The 21,119-nt window shown below is 49.8% G+C and overlaps 1 protein-coding gene across 2 annotated transcripts; it reads right to left on the reverse strand.

Annotated features, from left to right (window-relative positions):
* Positions 1-5,112: 5,112 nt before the first annotated feature.
* MFSD2A (major facilitator superfamily domain containing 2A) lies at positions 5,113-20,817 on the reverse strand. Of its 2 annotated transcripts, none has more exons than XM_036256157.1 (14): positions 20,578-20,817; positions 18,945-19,076; positions 16,695-16,819; positions 10,829-10,952; positions 10,619-10,697; positions 9,838-9,995; positions 9,055-9,145; positions 8,810-8,931; positions 8,531-8,614; positions 7,888-7,971; positions 7,686-7,798; positions 7,099-7,242; positions 6,832-7,008; positions 5,113-5,528 (listed from the first exon to the last, which is right to left on the reverse strand). In XM_036256157.1, exons 1-14 carry the CDS (start codon positions 20,668-20,670, stop codon positions 5,465-5,467), a joined length of 1,590 nt encoding a protein of 529 aa, XP_036112050.1. In that variant the 5' UTR covers positions 20,671-20,817; the 3' UTR covers positions 5,113-5,464. The 2 variants fall into 2 exon arrangements, with proteins under 2 accessions (XP_036112050.1, XP_036112051.1); XM_036256158.1 differs by having other exon boundaries at positions 20,584-20,797.
* Positions 20,818-21,119: the final 302 nt, after the last annotated feature.

Below are 21,119 nucleotides of genomic sequence, written 5' to 3' on the forward strand. Positions count from 1 at the left end.
TGGCAGCCACTCAATGTGTCCCTTTCACGTCAATGTTTCTCTCTCTCTCTCTTCCTCTCGCTCCCTCCTGCTCTCTCTGAACAAAAAATGGAAAAATGTCCTTGGGTAAGGATAAAAAATATATATATATATTTGTTGGAGCCCTAGCCAGATTGGCTCAATGGTTAGAGTGTCGGCCCTTGGACTGAACATGCAGGGTTCAATACCTGACAATCAATATGTCTCTCTCACTCCGATGTTTCTCTCTCTCCCTCCCTCTCTCCCTTCCACTGAAATAAAATCTATCTGCCCTCGCCAGTTTGCTCAGTGGTTAGAGCTTCAGCCCACAGACCGGAGAGACCCAGGTTCGGTTCCCGCTAAGGGCACGTACCTCGGTTGCAGTTTGTCCCTGGCCCCAGTGGGGTCGTGTGGGTGGCAACCAGTCAATGTGTCTCTCTCACATCGGTATTTCTTTCTCGCTCTGATCTTTTCTCTCTTCCTCCCACTCTATCTGAAGATAAATGCAAAAATGTCCTTGGGTGAGGATAAAAAATATCTATCTAAAAATAAATAAATAAGAGCCCTGGCCAGTTTGGCTCATAGGTTAGAGCGTCGACCTGTGGTCCAGAGAGACCCGGGTTCGGTTCCCGCTAAGGGCAGGTACCTCGGTTGCAGTTTGTTCCCGGCCCTGATTGGGTCGTGCGAGTAGCAACCACTTGATGTGTCCCTTTCATGTCAATGTTTCTCTCTCTCTCTCTCTCCCTCTCACTCTATCTGAACAAAAAATGTAAAAATGTCCTCGGGTGAGGATTTAAAAATAAATAAATACAAATAAATTAATTAATTAATATTTGTTCGATAAATGGATAGCCACCATCACAAAGCCAGTCAATGACAGATCTGAAATTCCTCTTTGCAATATTGAAAGATGTTGCCCCTTTCTTCCAGCAGGTGGAGCCAAAGCCACATCGGGTCCTTAACAGGAATGGGGTCGGGGTTAGGGGGCAGATTTGCTGAGGACAGCACTACAGAGTCAAAAGGGGAGAAGCAGGATTTTTTTTTCCTTTTCTTTTTTATAGTAATGCTGGATCCAAGCGGAAAGAAAGTCAAGATGGCACTCCTTTCCAAGGATGAGTAGATAAGAGCTGTCCAGAAGAGACCTGGAGTAGCCAATGACCCAAGGGGGTTCTGGGACCTCAGACTGCTTCCTCACTTCTACCTGTACCCCCCCCCCCAAAACCATCCCCCAGTCAGCAGAGGGAGAACAAGTAAAACAAAACAAAACAAGAACAATTTTCTGTGAGCATGAAACTGGAGAGAGACAAGGGTTTTCATTTCCAAATCCTAATTGTACAGTTGGGGAAAGCTGAAGCCAAGAGAGAGGCATCATAGTAGTTCACTAGGAATTGGGTCTGACCCTCAAAGCCCTCTTGTCATAGCTCATGTTCATTTAGCTCCACAAGCTCCAACCGACTATACCTGGCCCTGGACTTGCGTGGGAGACCATAATGAAGGGGGCATGGAAATCTCAGAACTGCCCAAAGGGGTAGGGGGTCAGAAATGGCTTTAGAGAGGCATGCTGAAGCCAGGATACATTGGGCCAAGGTCTGCCAGGGGGACCAGAGGCCAGAGGTATAGTTCAGGGCTGGGCAAGTGGCCTGGAAAAAGGGCTGTATCTAGATCTGGGGCTGGTGAGGCCAGAAGGGGCTGGAACATCCTCCTGAAGGTAGCAGGAACTCACTGAAGGGTTTCTAAACAGGAGCTACTTGGTTATCTTGGATAGTTTGCAGAAGGAATGTGAGCTCAAATCAATGGCAGAGATCAGTGAGAAGGCTGGTTTTCATCACCCTGATAAGTAATTGTGGGGATGGGAAAGAGATCATACCTAATAATCATTGGGATGGGAAAGAAGCAAGCATAAGTGGTTTAGGAAATTTAAAATAAATTAAAAAAAAAAAAAAGACTTGTGGCCAGCTGGTGTGGCTCAGTGGACTGAGTGAGCATCGTCCCATGCACCAAGAGGTTGCCGGTTCAATTCCCAGTCAGGACACATGCCCGGGTTTCTGGCTCAATTCCCAGTGGGGGAGATGCAGGAGACAGCCAATTGATGTTTGTCTCATTGATACTTCTCTCTCTCCCTCTCTCTCTCTCTTCTTCTCTCTCTAAAAAAAATCAATAAAAACATATGTTTTTTATTTTTTATTTTATTTTATTTTTTTAATCCTCATCAGAGGACATTTTTCCAGTTTTTACTCAGATAGAGTGGGAAGGAGAGAGAGGAAGAGAGAGAAACATCGATGTGAAAGGGACACATCGAGTGGCCGCCACCCACACGACCCAACCAGGGCCGGGGACAAACTGCAGCCAAGGTACGTGCCCTTAGCGGGAACCGAACCCGGGTCTCTGTGGACCGCAGGCCAACGCTCTAACCGCTGAGCCAAACCGGCCAGGGCTGTTTTTTAAAAAGCATAGAAATTTTTAGCCCTGGCCGGTTTGGCTCAGCAGTTAGAGCGTCGGATTGCGGACCAGAGAGTCCTGGGTTCAGTTCCCACTAAGGGCATGTACCTTGGTTGCAGTTTGTCCCTGGCCCTGGTTGGGGTCATGTGGGTGGCAACCACTCGATGTGTCTCTCTCACGTCGATATTTCTCTCTCTCTCTTCCTCCCTCTCTTCCTCCCACTCTATCTGAAGATAAATGCAAAAATGTCCTCGGGTAAGGATAAAAATAAATAAAAAGCATAGAAATTAAAAAAACAAAAACAGGACTTGGTGGTTAAGAATTAACTAATTGAACTGATCTTTATTAAGTTCCTGTTAGCATCACTTTATAAATTTATAAAACTGGCTTGGCAGAATTTCATTAGCAAAATATGTAGCCCCACACCCAAAACCAAGCCTAAACAGTCTTAAATGCTTCTCTTCTCTGGGTCTCATTTACCATTTATAAAAAAAGAGGTTGAACTGGTAGCTCCTGACCCTGACAGCTTTGCTTTTTCTGACATTTGGAGCTTGGCTTAAGGATTTAAAACCCAGTGATCTGCAGGCTTCTACCAATTTGACAGAGCCGATTGCTAAATTTTCAGGAATTTTGCAAGATAGTACAATGACTGGCAACTTGAAATTGGCTATAGTGGGAGTATATACACCATGGAAATAGGCAAATGCTACAAACTAGGCCTCCCCAGTGTCCTCCCTGCCAGAGGTGGTTTTCACCAGCACACCAGTGAGACCCCTCTTCAACTGATACACATATACCCAGCCAGGTACATTCTCACTTTCCAACACTATCATTAACAATTGTAAAGAAAGAATCATAGGTCCCTAGGACCCCACATGTCCCATCACACAGAATCTACCTCAGCACAGCCAGGCCCACATGCTCAGGCCCACACAGGGTGCAAAAACACCACATCTGGGTCTGAACCATCTGACAATAGATCAGTTGTTACCAGACAAAGGGGAACAGAGGTTGGTGGTGAACATACTGGAGTCTCACGGTGAACATACTGGAGTCTCACAGACCTAATATGGAATTCCAGTTCGGTCCTCTTGGCTATGTGTTAGCCAAGTCCCTCTCAACACAGAAGCTGTTTCTTCATCTTTATTTTATTTTATTAAAACAAAATTTTTTTTCCCTTTGATTTGAGAGAGGAAAGGAGAGGGAGAAACATTATGAGAGAACATTGATTGGCCACCTCCTGCACGCCCCCCACTGGGGGTTTAGCCCACAATCTGGGCATATGCCCTGACCAGGAATCGAACCAGGACCTCCCAGTCCATGGGACAACAGTCAATCCACTCTGAGCCACACTGGCTGGGCTGTTTCCTTATCTTTAAAATGGGGACAGCCCTGGCCGGTTTGGCTCAGCGGTTAGAGCGTCTGCCTGCAGTCCGGAGAGACCCGGGTTCGTTTCCCGCTAAGAGCATGTACCTCGGTTGCGGTTTGTCCCCGGTCCTGGTTGGTCGTGCGGGTGGCAGCCACTCGATGTGTCCCTTTCACATCGATGTTTCCCTCTCTCTCTCTTCCTCTCTCTCCCTCCCACTCTGTCTGTACAAAAAATGGAAAAATGTCCTCGGGTGAGAATAAAAAAATAAAATAAAATGGGGACAGATCCTGCCCTGGCTGGTTTGGCTCAGTGGTTAGGGCATCGGCCTGTGGACAAATGAGTCTCAGGTTCGATTCTGGTCAAGGGCACATACCTCGGTTGTGGTTTATCCCTGGCCCTGGTCAGGTCATGCAAGAAGCAACCAGTCGATGTGTCCCTCTCACATCGATGTTTCTCTCTCCCTCCCTCCCACTCTATCTCATGATAAATAGGAAAAAAAAAAAAAAAGATTCTCAGATGAGGATTAGAAACAAAAATAAAAAATAAAATGGGGACAAATCCAGCCCCAGTCAGTGTGCCTCACTCAGTTGGTTGGAGCATTGTCCCATACATGAAAAGGTGGTGAGTTTGATCCCTGGTCAGGGCACATACCCAGGTTATGGGTTCAATCCCTGGTTGGGGCATGTGCCCGAGGCATCCGATCAAAGTTTCTCTCTCACATTAATGTTTCTCTCCCTCTCCCTTCCTTTTTCTAAACTCAATAAAGTTGTCCAGCCCGTGTGGCTCAGTGGTTGAGTGTCAACCCATGCACCAAGAGGTCACCGGTTCGATTCCCAGTCAGGGCACATGCCCAGGTTGTGGGCCCGATCCCCAGTGGAGGGCATGCAGGAGGCGGCCAATCAATGTTCTCTCTCATCGATGTTTCTATCTTTCCCTCTCACTTCCTCTCTCTAAAGTCAATAAAGGGAAAAAAAAGTTAAAAATAAATAAATAAATAAATAAATAAAATGGAGACAAACTCTGACTTAGAAGGATGGTTTCCAGGATTAAATGAGAACACCAGCAAAGTGAATGTAAAGCCTCCACACCATGCCTGGTAAAGACAGGTGTTCAGTAAATGTTAGCCAATACTATTATCACACCTCCAGACTCGTTCTCCTTACCCAGGGTCCCTTCGGCTCAGTGCTCCCTCTTACTATCTGAATTTTGGCACAGAGGGGCTCAGTGAGTGATAAAGTACAAAAACAGAAATAGGCAGCTCCGTTTTCCAGTTTTTATGAAAATTAATAACATTAATAGCTCACAGACATACGCACACACACACACACATTACTATATACAAAGTCATTAAGTTATTAATTAGTCTTTGTATAAAATGTTTCTACATTAGTGTCTTTGGGTAGGCCCCATCAGTCCTTGGCATATTCACAGTAGCAGCCCCAGGGCACGGCCCCTTGAGCAGGGAGAGGAGAGGCAGGGGCTGTATGAATAGCCTGCCCCAAGGTGGGTATAGGAGGTGTCCTGGGCTGCCTACTCTCTTCTTTGGCTCCCTTTCTGGCACCTGGAGACCTTGAGTGAGGAGGCAAGCAGGCCCAGATTCCTCATGTGGACTGGTGACCCAGGCCTTGTGCTTGGTGACGTCAGGCAACACAGCAGATCCTAGAGGATGCTCGCCAGCTCTGTAGAGTCTGTGTCAGAGCAGCCTGAGCTGCTGGCCTCTTCCCTGCAAGAGCCAGAGAAGACAGGTTAGAAGAATCATCCTCACCCCTCCCTTGCCCCACCTGCCTCATTCCTCTTATAATCTTTGGCCCTGCGGTCTTAGCCAGCTGTTGGGCAAGTATAAAACACTCCCCCTTCTCTTGCCCAACTGGAGTGACTCAGTTAGTTGAGCGTCATCCTGTGCACACAAGATGGATACCAGTTGGATTCCCAGTCAGGGCACATATGGAAGGCAACCAATGTTTCTAGGCTGGCTGATGGGTTGGCATGACTCAGTCCAACCTGGCCTCTGATCTCCCAAAACGCAGGGCTCAGGCCACACCTGAGGTCCTATACGCCAGGAGTGCCATGAAGAGCACAGGGTGTGGAGTCAGAGCGCAGGGTGTGGAGTCAGAACACCAGGCTCTGCCCTTCATCAGCTGGGCCAGTCATTCTTCTTGGTTAAGCCTGAGTTTCTTCATTTGCAGAGTGGGAATCATAGGACCTTATGACAAACAACTAGGGTTGCTGGAGGACTACAGAAGGTCATGAATGCACATTCTCTAAAACAAACTCCTTGAGGGCAGGGATTTTAGTTTCATTTACTAGAGCAATGCCTGCCACATAGTAGGCTTTCAGTAAGCATTTGGTGAATGAATAAATGTAAAACCACTTGGCATGCAACTATGTGTTCAAGAAATATAAGCTGCCACTATTATAATCATTTTTTTTTATCCTCACCTGAGGACATTTTTGCATTTATCTTCAGGTAGAGCGGGAGGGAGGGAGGAAGGAATAGAGAGAGAAACATCGATGTGAGAGAGACGCATCGAGTGGCTGCTACCCACACGACCCCAACTGGGGCCGGGAACAAACTGCAACCGAGGTACATGTCCTTAACAGGAACCGAACCCAGGACTCTGTGGTCCGCGGGCTGACACTCTAACCGCTGAGCCTAACATAATAAATGCTGCCATTATTGTAAACTGGCAGAAGGCACTGGCTGGTATGACTCAGTTGGTTGGGTGTCATCCAGTGCACTGAAGGGTTGTGGGTTCAATTCCCAGTCAGGGCACATCATGCTCAGGTTGCCTCTGTAGGGGGCAGCCTATACTCTCACATCGATGTTTCTCTCTTTCCTTCTCCCTTCTTCTCTCTCTAAAAAGTCAATTAGAAACAATCTTTAAATTGGCTGAGCGGAGGGGTGGAAGAGGGGCTGTCAAGGGAAGGTGTATGGAAGAAAGTCTGGACATGGCCACAGGAGGCACGAGCTGAGGACTTAGACTGGATGATGCCCTTCGTCCACCTCCCTGTCCCCTCCCTCTCACCTCAGAGCCTGCAGGGCCTTCTTGTTCTGCCGCCGCTTCTCCTCGTCAATTGGGTACAGCTTGAAGAGCAGCAGGCCCAGCAGAATGAGGGCTATGGGGGCCATTGTCACCAGCATCTTCAATGTAAACCTGACAGGTGCTGGCTGGGAGCAGCCACGGGTCCGGTACCCCGCAAAGCTGTGGGACCCAATGGGAAGGTGAGTGGTGAGGATGGGGTGCCTAGAGACTGTTCCTGTCTAGCACTGCCCCAGGGTCCCACCCACTCACTCAAGGCTGAGGGTAGAGATGCCCAGTGAGACTCCAGAGGCGAACTTGGTGAAGAAGACATAGAAGGAGAAGAAGATGGGCTCGGTTCCATGGGAGTGGGGCTGCTTCAGGTGGAAGTCATCAATGACATCGGGCAGCATGGACCTGTACAGAGTAGTGGCAGCCATGAGGGCTCATCCACCTCACAACCCCAGGTCCCTACTAGCCCATCTGACACCTCTCTGTGTCCATGAGAAGAAGTGGCCCTCTGGGAGTTTGCAGCTCCATGGACACAGCTCAGTGAGGAGATGGCAACTGCATGTGACTAAGAAGGTCCCTTCCTTCCTCCACGGTGAGGTAGCCCCACTAGGTGCTCCGCTAAGCAAGTAACACGCAGACCAGCCTTAAGCCCCCATTTCTCACCCTGATTAGGTGTTTTTGCATAATTCACAACCTGGACAACTATATGGGAAGATCCGCTCCCTACCCCCAACCTAAACCCACAGAATGGCCTGCAAGAGGAGAAGCCCTCACAGAATTCTCCCAAAGAAGCTTCAGAAGTGGGGGCTGGGAGACTGGGCACATACCCAGGTGACCTGTCTACTTACCAGGGTAGTAAGAAGGCAGCTGCTACACTAATGCCAGCTGCCACAGCTACTACATATGTGACAATCAGGTTGCTCTCCATGAGGGCCACCAGGATGAGAAATGGCACTGCTGACTAGGGAAGGGGGTACAGGAAGATGAGTCAGCTGGGAGGCTCCCACCAGCAACCCCCAGTCCAGGCACTACCCCTTCAGTCCCACTTACTGAGATCCCAACGTATACAGCTGTCTTCTTGCCAAACCGAGTTAGAAACCACTGCCAAAGGGGAATGGTGAATGTAGCCGAGAGCTGTAGATGGAAAAGGGGTGAGGGAAGTGGGTTAGAGCCATGTAACCCCTCCTGCCCTTCCAGGGACCCCAAAGGTGCTCCCAGCGCTGCCTGAGAGCAGCCAGATGGCATCATCAGAGCAGTGAGGAAGTTGATAGGCACCTTTGATGGCTCTCAAAGGGGCTGAGAGCAGGTCCCAGTTTCATCTCCTGCCTTCTCTGAGTACAACTGAGCCAAAGTTCCAAAGTTCCTGGCCTCTACCTCTCTGCTCTTGCTACCTTCTCTACTTGAACATATAACTCCAAACTCTTTTTGTTCCTCCCAGTGTTAATGTAATTGACTAAAAGACTGTATTAGTGGTTTAAGAGTACAACATGATGAACACGCACTCAAACTTTTCCACACTGCTACCTAAGCAATTGTATGTCAGATCCAACCAAGTTATTTTCAGAAACCTCCCTCACCCCTTCATGACCTTGGATCACTCTGAGAAATATCCTCTGACTCTCCAAAGAGCCATCTCACAATCTATGTCACTTCAGCCCAGGCTGCCTACCCGCCCTCAGGGCCCCACACATACCATGATGGCCAGGAGCAGATTCTGGAATTCATTGCGGAAGCCCAAGGTGTAGGTGCAAAACAAGGCGAAGTTCCCCTCCACCAGCTGGGGAAGGAGGCAGGGAGTGGGGAGGAAACACAAGGAAAGATGTGATATTGGGGCTAAGCCTCCCCAAGACACTCCCTATGCTCCCGGGACCTCTGTTTACCCATCCCCTTCCACTCCACCTGTCTCTCAGCCTTGTCACATCCTGAGTCCTTGCCCCCAACCCCAGGCTGAACATGTCAGGCCCCCACTCACCATGAAAGCCAATGAAGTGAAGAGGAAGCCAGTAATAAGTCTGACATATGGGCCATGGCTCATGACCAGCCGAAGGCCCCGAAAGAAGGACATCGGCTCAGCTTGCTGAGATTCATAGGGTTCTGTGGGCCAGAGGAAACAGTAAAGAAGGAGCAGAGGCCCCTCCCAAAACCTGAGGTCCAAGCAGAGGGACAAAGCCATCTTGTGCTGGGGCCTGCACCCCGACCGCCCTCAGAGCTTCTCACCTCTCTGCTCCTTCACACCCAGGACCAGGATGACAGCACAGATGACATAGATGGAGGCAATGACCCCTGCCGCCAGCAGGTATGCATTTTGCTGTAAAGGGGGATAAAGGCAACGTAGAGAGACAGTAAGTCTGGTCTCATCTCAACCCAGCAGCTCCACGCAATGACCTTGGACCAATCCCTTCTACTCTGGGGCCTCACTGTCTCCATCTGTGAAATGGGAAAAATCATCCTGGTCCTGCTGCTGTTTCCCAAGTGTGGGCAAAGTTCAGCAGAACAAAATGTCAAGACACCCGGATTCGGAATCTGGGGACCCACAGTTCAAATCTCCCCTAAATCTACTTTCTGCAACTCACTAGCCTATCACCTAGGCAAATTATTTAGCCTCTATGCTTTAGTTTCCTTATCTACAAAGTGGTTATACTGTCTGGCCGGTGTGGCTCAGTGGCTGAGCATCGATCTGTGCACCAAGAGGTTGCTGGTTCAATTCCTGGTCAGGATACATGCCCAAGTTGTGGGCCTGATCCCCAGTGGGGGGCATGCAGGAGGTGGCCAATCGATGTTCTCCCTCATTGATATTTTCTATCTCTCCCTCTCATTTCCTCTCTCTGTAAAATCAATAAAGGAAAAAAACCAAAAACCCACAAAGTGGCCATATTTACAGTTTGTATATCAAATGCCCAACATTTAGCAAACAATAGCTATTATTACTATTTTGAGGATGACTGCAAACCATCCCATTGTTCCTCATCTCCCCATACCCCACCCTGAAAGGGGCCTCACCGTTTCTCTGAGTGAGTTGGTGCTGTGTGTACGATTGGCACCTTCCGAGGCCACTGCTGAACCATTGGGGTCCTCAAGACAAGGCATATCTGCTTGGCCTACGATTTGCCCTTGGATCGCTGTGCCCAGCACTGTGCCCAGCACCTCCACGGTCATCCCTGAGCAGTGAAAAGAAGGTCCTTTTTGGAGGACACCCATGGCTTGTGGGCCCCCAGGGAGAAAGGTCAAGTGAATAGAAGCCCAGTTCTAGCCAAATGATGGTAGCAGCTCCAACTAGGGTGGCCATAGGGTGGTGGGGCAGATGGCACCTTGGCCTAAATTCATGACCTTGCTCAGTATGACCTCTGGCTAGTCCCTGCATCTCTCTGGTCTCACCAGAGCCATAAGGGGATTCAGTTATTTTTAACCGCTGAGCCAAACCAGCTAGGGCGGGATTCAGTTATTTTTAAAATGGTTTCACCCTGCCAGTGTGGCTCAGTGGACTGAGCATTGTCCCATGGACTGAGAGGTCCTGGTTTGATTCCTGGTCAGGGCACATGCCCGGGTTGTGGACTTGATCTCTAGTACAGGGGTGTGCATGAGGCAGCTGATCAATGTTTCTTTCTCGCATTGATGTTTCTATCTCTCTCCCTTCCTCTCTCTCTAAAAAAATCAATAAAAACATATTTTAAAAAGTTTTTATAACCACTCCCAGCAAGGGAAGAAATGTGGCAGGAGGGTCAAGGAGTGGGGGACCCAGGGTTCCTGGTGGGTGGGATCAGTGGGCTAGGGAGAGACTTACGGTAGGCAGTAGCTGAATCCCGCTCACTCTGCTCTGTGCTGATGAACATGGTGAGAGCTGAGTAGGGAACGTGGAAACACTGGCATGGAAGAGAGGCCCTCGGCCAGTCAGATGATGGACAGACAGATGTGGCTTTGGGCACCAACCCCAGAGGCCCCAGGGACTGCCCTCACCCTTGCCCTGACACCCAGGGGAGGTGCCCACACTCACCGTGACCAGTGTCTGAAAGAGGCAGTAGAAAAGCAAGTACCATAGGGCCTGGCCCTGTGGGAAGTCAGGCACGAACCATATGAGGAAGTAGGCAATGATGGCCAGGGGTGTGGAGAAGATAATCCTGAGGGAAGGAAGGATATATATTAAACTTATATATTATATATATTATTCAGCCTTAAGAAGGAATTAAATTCTGACACATGCTACAACACAGATGAACCTTGAAGACATTATGTTAAGTGAAATAAGCCAGACACAAAAGGACAAATGCCATATGATTCTACTTATGTGACATAACTAGAGTAGTCAAATTCACAGAGACAAAAATAGAAGAATGGTAGTTGCCAGGGGTTGGGGAGAGGGTGAATGGGAGTTACTGTTTTTTTGTTTTATTTTATTTTTTTATTATTATTTTTAAACTGTGAAAAACCTTTTTAATTTTATTTTTGTTACAGATGTTTCTCCTTTTTTACCCCATTGATACCCTCCTCCCCATCCCGCCCCCCCTGCACCGTCCCCGGCTTTGTTGTCCATGTCCATTGGTTATGCGTACATGCATATATGTTCTGTGGTTTATCTCTTCCCACCCTCCCACCCCCTCTTCTGAGGGATGTCAGTCTGTGCCCTACTTCCATGTTTCTGGGTCTACCATATTTCTCAGACTGTTATGTTCATTATATTCCATATATAAGTGAGATCATGTGGTATTTGTCTTTTTCTGCTTGGCTTATTTCACTTAGGATAAAACTTTCCAGGTCCCTCCATGTCATCTCAAAGGATAAGAGATCTTTCTTACAGCTGCATAGTACTCCATTGTACATATGTACCATTGCTTTTTTTATTTTTTATTGTTTTTATCCTCATCCGAGGACATTTTTCCATTTTTTATTCAGATAGAGTGGGAGGGAAGGAGAGAGAGAAACATCGATGTGAAAGGGACACATCAAGTGGCTGCCACCCGCACGACCCAAGCAGAGCCGGGGACAAACTGCAACCGATGTACCATTGTTTTTTTATCCATTTGTCTACTGATGGACACTTGGGCTGTTTCCAGATCTTAGCTATTGTAAATAGTGCTGCTATGAATATGGGGGTACATATATTTTTTCTGATTGGTGTTTCAGGCTTCTTAGGGTATATTCCTAGAAGCGGGATCACTGGGTCAAATGGAAATTCAATTTTTAATTTTTTGAGGTAACACCATTTTGTTTTCCATAGCGGCTGCACCAGTCTGCATTCCCACCAGCAGTGTACTAGAGTCCCCTTTTCTCCACACCCTCGCCAACACTTGTTGTTTGATGATTTGTTGATGGCGGCCATTCTGACAGGTGTGAGGTGATACCTCATTGTTGTTTTAATTTGCATCTCTCTGATGATTAGTGATGATGAGCATTTCTTCATATGTCTCTTGGCTATTTGTATCTCCTGTTCGGAGAGGTGGGGAGTTACTGTTTGATGGTAAGAGTTTCAGTTTGGAAAGCTGGAAAAGCTCTGGAGATGGGTGGTGACAAGTCAGACAATGAGAATATACTTAATGCCACTGAATTGTACACTTAAAAAATGGTTACAATTGTCTGGCGGGTGTGGCACAGCGGTTGAGTGTCGGCCCATGTACTAAAAGGTTGCCGGTTTGATTCCCGGTCAGGGCACATGCCCAGATTGTGGGCCCAATCCCCAGTGGGAGACATGCAGGAGGTGGCCAATCGATGTTCTCTCTCATCACTGTTTCTCTCTCTCTCTCCCTCTCACTTCCTCTCTCTCTCTAAAGTCAATAAAGAAAAAAAAATATTTTTAAAGAAAATTATTTTTAAAAAGGGTTAAGATGGCCCTGGCCAGTTTGGCCTAGCAGTTGGAGCATCAGCCTGTGGACCAAAGAATCACCAGATCAATTCCTGTCAAGGGCATGTACCTCAGCTGCAGTTTGATCCCTGGCCCTTGTTGGGGTTGTGTAAGAGGCAGCCAATCAATGTGTCTCTCAAATCGATGTTTCTCTCTCTTTCTCTCTTCTTCCCTCCTACTGTATCTGAATATCAACGGAGCCCTGGCCAGTTTGGCTCAGCGGTTAGAGTGTTGGCCTGTGGTCCAGAGAGACCCAGGTTTGGTTCCCGCTAAGGGCATGTACTTAGGTTGCAGTTCGTCCCCGGCCCTGGTTAGGTCATGCGGGTGGCAGCCACTCAATGTGTCCCTTTCACATCGATGTTACTCTCTCTCTCTCTCTTCCTCTCTCTCCCTCCCGCTCTATCTGAATAAATAAAAAAAAAGGAAAAATGTCCTCGGGTGAGGATAAAATAAATAAATGAATATCAATGGAAAGTATCCTCAGGTGAAGATTTTAAAAAAATGGCTAAAATGGTTAATTTTATTATATATATATGTACATACATTTTTTAAATCTTTTTTTTTCTTTATTGATTGTTAGAGAGAGAGGAAGGGAGGGGAAGAAAGAGGTGGAAACATCAATGAGAGAGAAAACTGATTGGCCACCTCCTGCATGCCCCCCACTGGAGATTTGACCCACAACCTGGGCATGTGCCCTGACCAGGAATCAAACCAGCAACCGAACCAGCAACCTCTTGGTGCATGGGTCGACGCTCAACCACTGACCCACACTGGCTAGGCTATTATGTATATTTTACCACAAAAAAGGCATATAGCCCTGGTGGGCTTGGCTCAGCAGTTAGAGCATCAGCCTGAGGACCAAAGAGTCACGAGTTCAATTCTGGTCAAGGGCACATACGTAGGTTGCAGTTAGGTACCCAGCCCTGGGTTGTACAGGGGGCAACCAATCAATGTGTCTCTCACATTGGTGTTTCTCTCTCTTTCTCTCTACCCCTCCCTCCCACTCTATCTGAAAATAAATGGAAAAATATCCTCGAGTGAGGATTTAAAAAAAGAGAAAGAAAAAAAAAAAAGGCATATAGACATATTAAAGAAAAAGGAGGCTAAATGGAAATTGGGAGGATGGGGGTGCAATTCACAACTGAGTAAACAGGGTAGCCTGTCTGTGGCTTTGAGAAGGTGACATCTGTGCAGACTTGAATGACAGGAGGAAGTTGGCCTCGCAGACGTGTACAGCATGCAAGAGTGTGTCAGGCAAGAGGGACAGTCCGTGCAAACATCTTTAGGCAAATATGCCAGGCAGGTATGAGGAATAGAAAGGAAGTCAGTGGGGCTGGAATGCAGCGAGCATGGGCAATGCAACTAGGAGATGAGGTTGGAGAGGAAATGGGACACCAGGTCATGTAGGGCCACATAGGCCAGGTAAAAACGCTGGTTCTGCCCTGGCCGGTTTGGCTCAGCGGTTGGAGCGTCGGCCTGCGGTACAGAGAGACCCGGGTTCGGTTCCCGCTAAGGGCGCGTACCTCGGTTGCAGTTTGTCCCCGGCCCTGGTTGGTCATGCGGGTGGCAGCCACTCGATGTGTCCCTTCACATCGATGCTTCTCTCTCTCTCTCTTCCTCTCTCTCCCTCCCGCTCTATCTGACCAAAAAATGGAAAAATGTCCTCGAGTGAGGATAAAAAAACAAACAAAAAAACCGCTGGTTCTGTTTCCTAGGGTTGAAGTAGTTTTGAGACTTAAATAAGTTGATATTAAAATGTAGAACATCCCTGGCTGGTTTGGCTCAGCGGTTAGAGTGTCGGCCTGCGGTCCTGAGAGACCCGGGTTCGGTTCCCGCTAAGGGCGCATACCTCGGTTGCAGTTTGTCCCCGGCCCTGGTCGGTTGTGCGGGTGGCAGTCACTTGATGTGTTCCTTTCACATCGATGTTTCTCTCTCTCTCTGTTCCTCTCTCTCCCTCCCACTCTACCTGTACAAAAAATAGAAAAATGTCCTCGGGTGAGGATTAAAAAAAAAAAAAATGTAGAACAGTGTTTGGGATACAGTAAGTGTTTGCTGTGATTATCACACCAGGAAAGCTCAGGGGGAGAGGACAAGCCCACAGTCAGGGGGCTGTGGAGAGCACTGGGCTGGGAATCAGACCTCAGGTCCAGCCCTGCTGCATCTCGGCTTTTCCATGTGGCCCTGCTGACACACTGTCTCTCATGGGGTGGCTTTGGGAACTCCAGGGAAAGTGTCTGTCAAAGTCTTCCTGGTCTGAAGGGGGGATTTAAACTATGTCTGAGGGCAGATCTGTTCTAAAGCCTGGGGGGTGAGTGGCCACAGGGCCCATGAACCAAGAAGGGCTCCACCTCTCCCCATACTGATAGAAAGGGTGTCAGGTCCCAGGCCTGAGGAGGGGCCCACACGAACTGTGGTATGGACGGGGAGGAAGTCCCATACACTACATGCAGCACTTCAGCATGATTGGGCCAGTGTGTCCTCCGACAAGGGTGCTATCATGCACACAGGTGAGGACATGTACTAAAGCAAAAACCAGCCTGAAGGGCCTCAGCAACTTCACCAAGCCAGCTGCCACACCTGCCCAAGGGGAGGCCACAGGGAGGGCCTCCCGGGTTCTCCCTCCCTACCCTCCTCCACCACCGCCACTCCCACTGCCACCCCCCTGCCCAGATCCACGTGTCTCCTCAGAGAACAAGGGCGTCAGCTTTCCTCAGACACTCCATCCTCTCCCCTAGGCAGCTGAGCAGCTGATGAGGAACCGAATGTGACTGGGAGTAACCCGGGCTGGGCCGCTGTCTGATTGGGCTGGCCAGGGCGGCTGCCTCCCATTGGCTGGGCCTCATGAGGAGATGTGGCAGCAGGGCCCCACCTCCCACCAGCTGCCAGGGAGGCGGTACGGGCCTAGCTTCATTGGTGTGTGGCTCCAGCAGTAGGGAGCCCTGAGCAGCCTGCCCAGGTAAAGCAGGCTGTCCTGCCCCCTGGCCCTGAAGTCTGGATCAAAGGCCCCAACCTGGGCCTTAGCCAGGGGCTGGCAGGACTAGTGCAAGGGGGGTAAGGGGGGGCTCGTGGGAAAGGAAGCTGTTGGGGAGAGGCGGGGGCTGTGGGAAGAGCTTTGAAGGCTGAAGGCCGGAGACCAGGTATGGGCGCCCCTGGGGCAGGAAGGCGCCCACTTGAGCATGGATGGGCTGGAGATTAAAGGAAATGTCCCCCCACCCCCACCCCCTCCACCACCAAGCAGGATGTCCTGGAGGGAACCAAAGCTCCAGCCTGTCAGCCTGTCCTGTGTCTCACTTTGCTGTCTGATCTGTAGCACCCCCAACCCCCACCTTGTCAGACAGCCTGAGGCTGAGTACTATAAGTTTTATACCAAGAGGCCAGAGGTAATGGGTCTGATATCCCATTCTTGGTCTTATTCCACTAGGAGCCATTCTGAAAGGCTGCTAAATTAGATATTACTAAATATGTGCCAGGCACATATATATTATATGTAAGTACTTTATATAAATAAATAAAACATTTAATCCTTACCACAACCCTACGAGACAGGCATATTATTATCCCCATTTTACAGATGAAGAAACTTGAGACTCAGAGATGTTAAGTGACTTGTCCAAGGTTGCACAGCTGTAAGTGGTGAAGCTGTATTAAAAATGAAGCAGGCTGACTCCAGAGTATAACCTCTCAGCCACTATGCAGTACTACCTCTCTCACCATGGGAAGTGGCTGAGTGGGAAAAATTAAATTCCAGCTTCATGGAAGGGAATGGACCTTGGGAAGCAGTAGGGTTTGGGCAGGGGGAAGTTGCTCAATCTAACAATTTGCCAGCCTGGGGATGAACTGGCAGGGCATCCCAGGACCCATGCCTGGGGTAGCTGACCTCAGCTGGAATTTCGACACTCAGGTTTTTGCGTCATTCCTTCTCCTCACCCCTCAGCCTGTGACAAAGCACATGGAAAAACTAAAGGGTAGTATACGTGCCAGAAGCCCTGCCTTCTTTCACCATGAAGGAGCCTCTTCTACTCACCATGGCATAAGGCGGCCCAGACGGGTCCAAGAGGATTTGCTAATGCAGAAGCCCACCAAGGGGTCTGTGAAGGCATCCCAAGCTCGGCCCACAAAGAGGATGATGGAGGCAGAGAAAGGGTCCACCTGGAATGGGGAACAGGCAAAAGATGACCCCTTCATCCTTCTACCTGCCTCAGCCCTCACTAGTAGGCAAAAGCAGGGGCTCCCTCCCACCCAGGCTTTACGCATCTTCACTTGCCTTGTTAATAATGACAGTAACCATTCTCTAATAGCTGTAGCACTGTGTGCTTTCTTAGAAACTTTCCCAGGTCTGTCCCCTTACTTCCTCCCCTTCACTGCCCTTGAAACACTCCCATCAATTAGAATCCAGAATCATTTCTTGCCTCCCTTTCAAAGCCCTGAATCCCCAACCACCTGATACCGGAGTTAGCATTTGCTGGTTGACCACAGTGGGCCTCAATTTCCCCATCTACATAACGGGAGTTATCTTACAGTTCAAGCTCTATCTTGGATGTGGAAAAAGGAACCTATAGATGCTTTCATTTTAAATATGTTTTATGGACTTTTTTAGAGACCGAGGAAGGGAGAGAGATAGCAACATCGATGTGAGAATCGACTGCCTCTTGCACACCCCCTACCAGGGATCGAGCCCACAACCCGGGCATGTGCCCTGACCGGGAATCGAACCAGGACCTCTCAGTCCATGGGACGACATTCAATCCACTGAGCCACACTAGCCAGGATATAGATGCTTTTAAAAAGTGGCCTGTCTGCCCTGGCTGGTTGCTCAGCTGTTAGAGCCTGAGTCTGGAGAGACCCGGGTTTGGTTCCCGCTAAGGGCACGTACCTCGGTTGCAGTTTGTCCCCGGCCCTGGTTGGGTCGTGTGGGTGGCAACCACTAGATGTGTCCCCTTCATGTCAATGTTTCTCTCTCTCTCTCTCTCCCCCTCCCACTCTATCTGAACAAAATATTGAAAAATGTCCGTGGGTGAGGATAAAAAAAAATAAAAATAAAAAGTGGCCTGTTACTACCCACTCAAGCTATTCCCTCCCTGCAAATCTTCTAAGCCTGAATAAACAGCTTCTCTGGACTCTTCCTCATCCATCAAGACCCTACCATTGCAACCTGATCAGTGTAGCTCAGTTGGTTGAGTGTCGTCCCATGCACTGAAAGGTTGCCGGTTCAATTCCTGGTCACGGCATATGCCTGGGTTGCAGGCTCAATCCCTGGTAGGGGATGTTTAGGGGGCAGCTGATCTATGTTACACTCTCATATCAATGTTTCTGTCTCCCTCCCTCTTCCTTCCTTTCTCTCTAAAATCAAGTAGGGTCTTTTTTTTTTTTTTTTTTTTAAAGACCCTACTATTACTATTGCACCAGGAAGCTAGGGAACTGGTGGCCTCTCCCACATGGCAGTCTTCCTAATCTAACATTTCCAACTTTAACACTTACTAAACACAGTTTTATAATTTAGCTACAGGTTCCTCATATTTACACCCCACTCAGGGTCCAACCCATGAAAGTTGCTTGAAAACTAGCTGCTGAATGCTGTCATTTGCCCTTTCTGAGGCTCAGTATTCCAGACCTATAAATGGATACAACTAAGGTGCCCTGCTTGCAAAGTCAGATACTACATAGAAAAAAATGGCCAGTGTGGAAGCCCTGAGAGCCATGGTTGTTCAGCCTCCGACTCTCCCATCCAGGCAAGGTGAATTCTCAGGATGCCAAGCGGCCAAGGCTTCTCAAAGCACAGAGGAGCCCAGCTTCACCTTAAATACCCATCCCAGCCAAAGACCCTATGTACTAAGGCATCCTAACTTAACCCAGCACTCGAGGGCACTCTGACATGCCTCTGCTCCTTAGGTGAAAATGAGATGTACCTCATCCACATGCCTGGCAATATCTACCAACCCCACAGCCAAGCCAGCTGACTGCTTACTGTCCAGCTGGGGACATGGTGTGCCAATCTCTTCTAAGAACAGTGTCACCAGCGGGTTCCATTTTCCCCCACACCACTGCCTACCCTTCCAGGTTCTGTTGCTCTTGCCAGACAAGGAGGAGTTGCCTGACCTTGCCAGCTAAGACTCCTGGGACAGATCGACTGCCCTTCTGGATACTTCCCTAAACCTTCTTATTTCTTATCCACTGTAACTCTGACAGGCAGCAAAGTAGGGATTCCCAGTCCCATTTCACAGATGGGGAAAACCTTGGGATACTGCAGGAGCCCTGGCAGGCTCAGTCCACTCACCTGAGCTACATCCAACAGGTAGATCTGCAGGAAGAACCCCAGGGCACAGCCTGTCACCTGGTAGGGGGCCCCCCCAACTGCATAGCAAAGCTTATTGCAAATGGACAACTGTTGTTTCTTCTTCGGTTCCTTCTGGAAAGAGAAAAACATGAAAGGATACCCAAGATCCTGGCCTCCATCCTAGAAAACTCCAAAGACAGGACCGACCATCCATCCCTCCAGCCAATTCCTCCAAGAGGAGCAAGTCTGTCTTGCCCTATTCCCACCCAGCTAGATAGCACTTCTAGAAAGGTATTCTCTATTCTTAGGAAACTGAAAAAGGGGAATCTATACTGAGGAAGTTTCCCCTAAGCCACCTCACCCTACTCCCAGATTCTTATCAGCCCACCATCCCTAAAAACTCCCCCCAAAGCCTCAGTCATGTTCCTTTCCAGGTTGGAAGGGGACCATGCTCCAGCATCAGACCTGTCCCCACCCAGCACCAACTGCCACAACCTGAAAATCCTCTTGCTGGCAAGAACTGCCTAAACCCAGCCTCAGCCCCAGCTCCTGCCCTGGTTCAGAGGCCAAGACCCACCTGCCTGTACTGGTTGAGAGCTCTAGAGACTTGTAGGGGCCCAACCCCAGCTCTTGCCCTGGTTCAGAGGCCAGGACCCACCTGCCTATACTGGTTGAGAGCTCTAGAGACTTTTAGGGGCCCATCCCAGCTGGCTGCAGGCACAGCTGTTCCTTCCATCTGTCCCAGAGCATCCCTGGCCCCTGGGGGCAGCCAGAGTTTCAGGCCAACCCAGGAGCTGTCCTACCCTTCCTCAGCTCCTAGGGGACCTCGGAGAGGGGAGGAAAAACCTCTCGGTGCAGGACTGGGTTCTCTCTGGGTGGGGCACCAGGGAGGCTGAGGTTGCCCAGGAGAGAGTAGAGATTACTCATACATAGCAGCTTAATTGCTCACCCAGGCTCCCTCGCAAGGATCAGTTAAAATTAAAAGTAAAAGGCAACCTTCCAGGCAGAAATCAATTGCCTGGGATCCCTCCCTGGGGCTACTTGATTTCATTTGGTCCTTCATTATGCCCAGAGAGCTGGGGATGGTGCCGAAGGTCAAGACGCACAAGGCATGAGCCCCTACACCCACACTCACACAAATGCCTGAAGAATGCGGCTCCTTTAAGAGCAGAGTCCTTGTTCTTATGAATGAACTTGAGCGGCCCTCACACAGAGTTAAGGCTCAAGCTTAGGCATGGAGGGGTGGGGAGTAGGGGGTGAGAGATGGGGAACCAACAGAACCTCCCCAGATTTCTGGGGTCTCTCTGGCTTCTAAGCCTTTAGTCACAGAAGAACGAAAAACAGCCAGGCAGAGCGCAGAGCTGGGCACCACGAGGAGCTGCCGGCCGGCGCTCCGCAGAGATGCGGAGGGAGTGTGGACAAAAAGGGGGCGCCGGCGTCTTCTACAAAACTACTTCACCATCCTCAGCCCCTAGGGCACCACCGGGCTCTCTCCTGCCCCTGGGCATTCCTGTCCCCCGGTAGCTCAAGGTGTCCCAGAACCAGGTTTATCCTTCGCGCCCCCCGCCCCCATCAGCTTGCACACACACGCGCACCCGGCCCCTTGCCCTCCAGCCGAATGCCAGGTTCTCACCTTTACCTGGGCCGGGCGTTCACCAACTTGGAGGATGCTTGTGGGCAGCAGCCCCGCCGCGGAACCGCTCTCGGCGCCCTCTCCCTTGGCCATGACCCGCGGGCCACGCCGCCCGCTATCGGGACGCCGGGATGCTCTTCCGCCCCTCCGGCCTCCGCTCCGTCCCGACTCGGGTGGTAACCGCCGCCGCCACAGTCGCTACGCACTAGTAAACCCCGCAGGAAGGAGGCAGAGGAGCGCACTACCCTGCACTCCCCCTCGCACCTCTTAAAGGTTGGGCCCCTCCCTCTTGGGTTCGACCAATCCCGGAGTCCTGCTGCCCCGCCTCCAGCCAATCCATTCGGCCGCCGGGCCCCGCCTGCCCAACCAGCCCCGAGGTTCTTGCCTTTTGAGCCACGGTCTCGAAGCCCGGATCTCGAAACCCGGGTAAAGGCGGGGAGACCCACCTGACACTCACCAGGAAACTGAGGCCCAAAGCTCAAAGTGACCTTCCTCTGGTCTCCAGAGTAAGTTTTCCCTGAGTTCAGCCTACTCCCCATGAC

This window comes from Molossus molossus, unplaced genomic scaffold (genome assembly GCF_014108415.1).
Source record: "Molossus molossus isolate mMolMol1 unplaced genomic scaffold, mMolMol1.p scaffold_m16_p_12, whole genome shotgun sequence".
In the NCBI taxonomy this organism is placed as follows: Eukaryota; Metazoa; Chordata; class Mammalia; order Chiroptera; family Molossidae; genus Molossus; species Molossus molossus.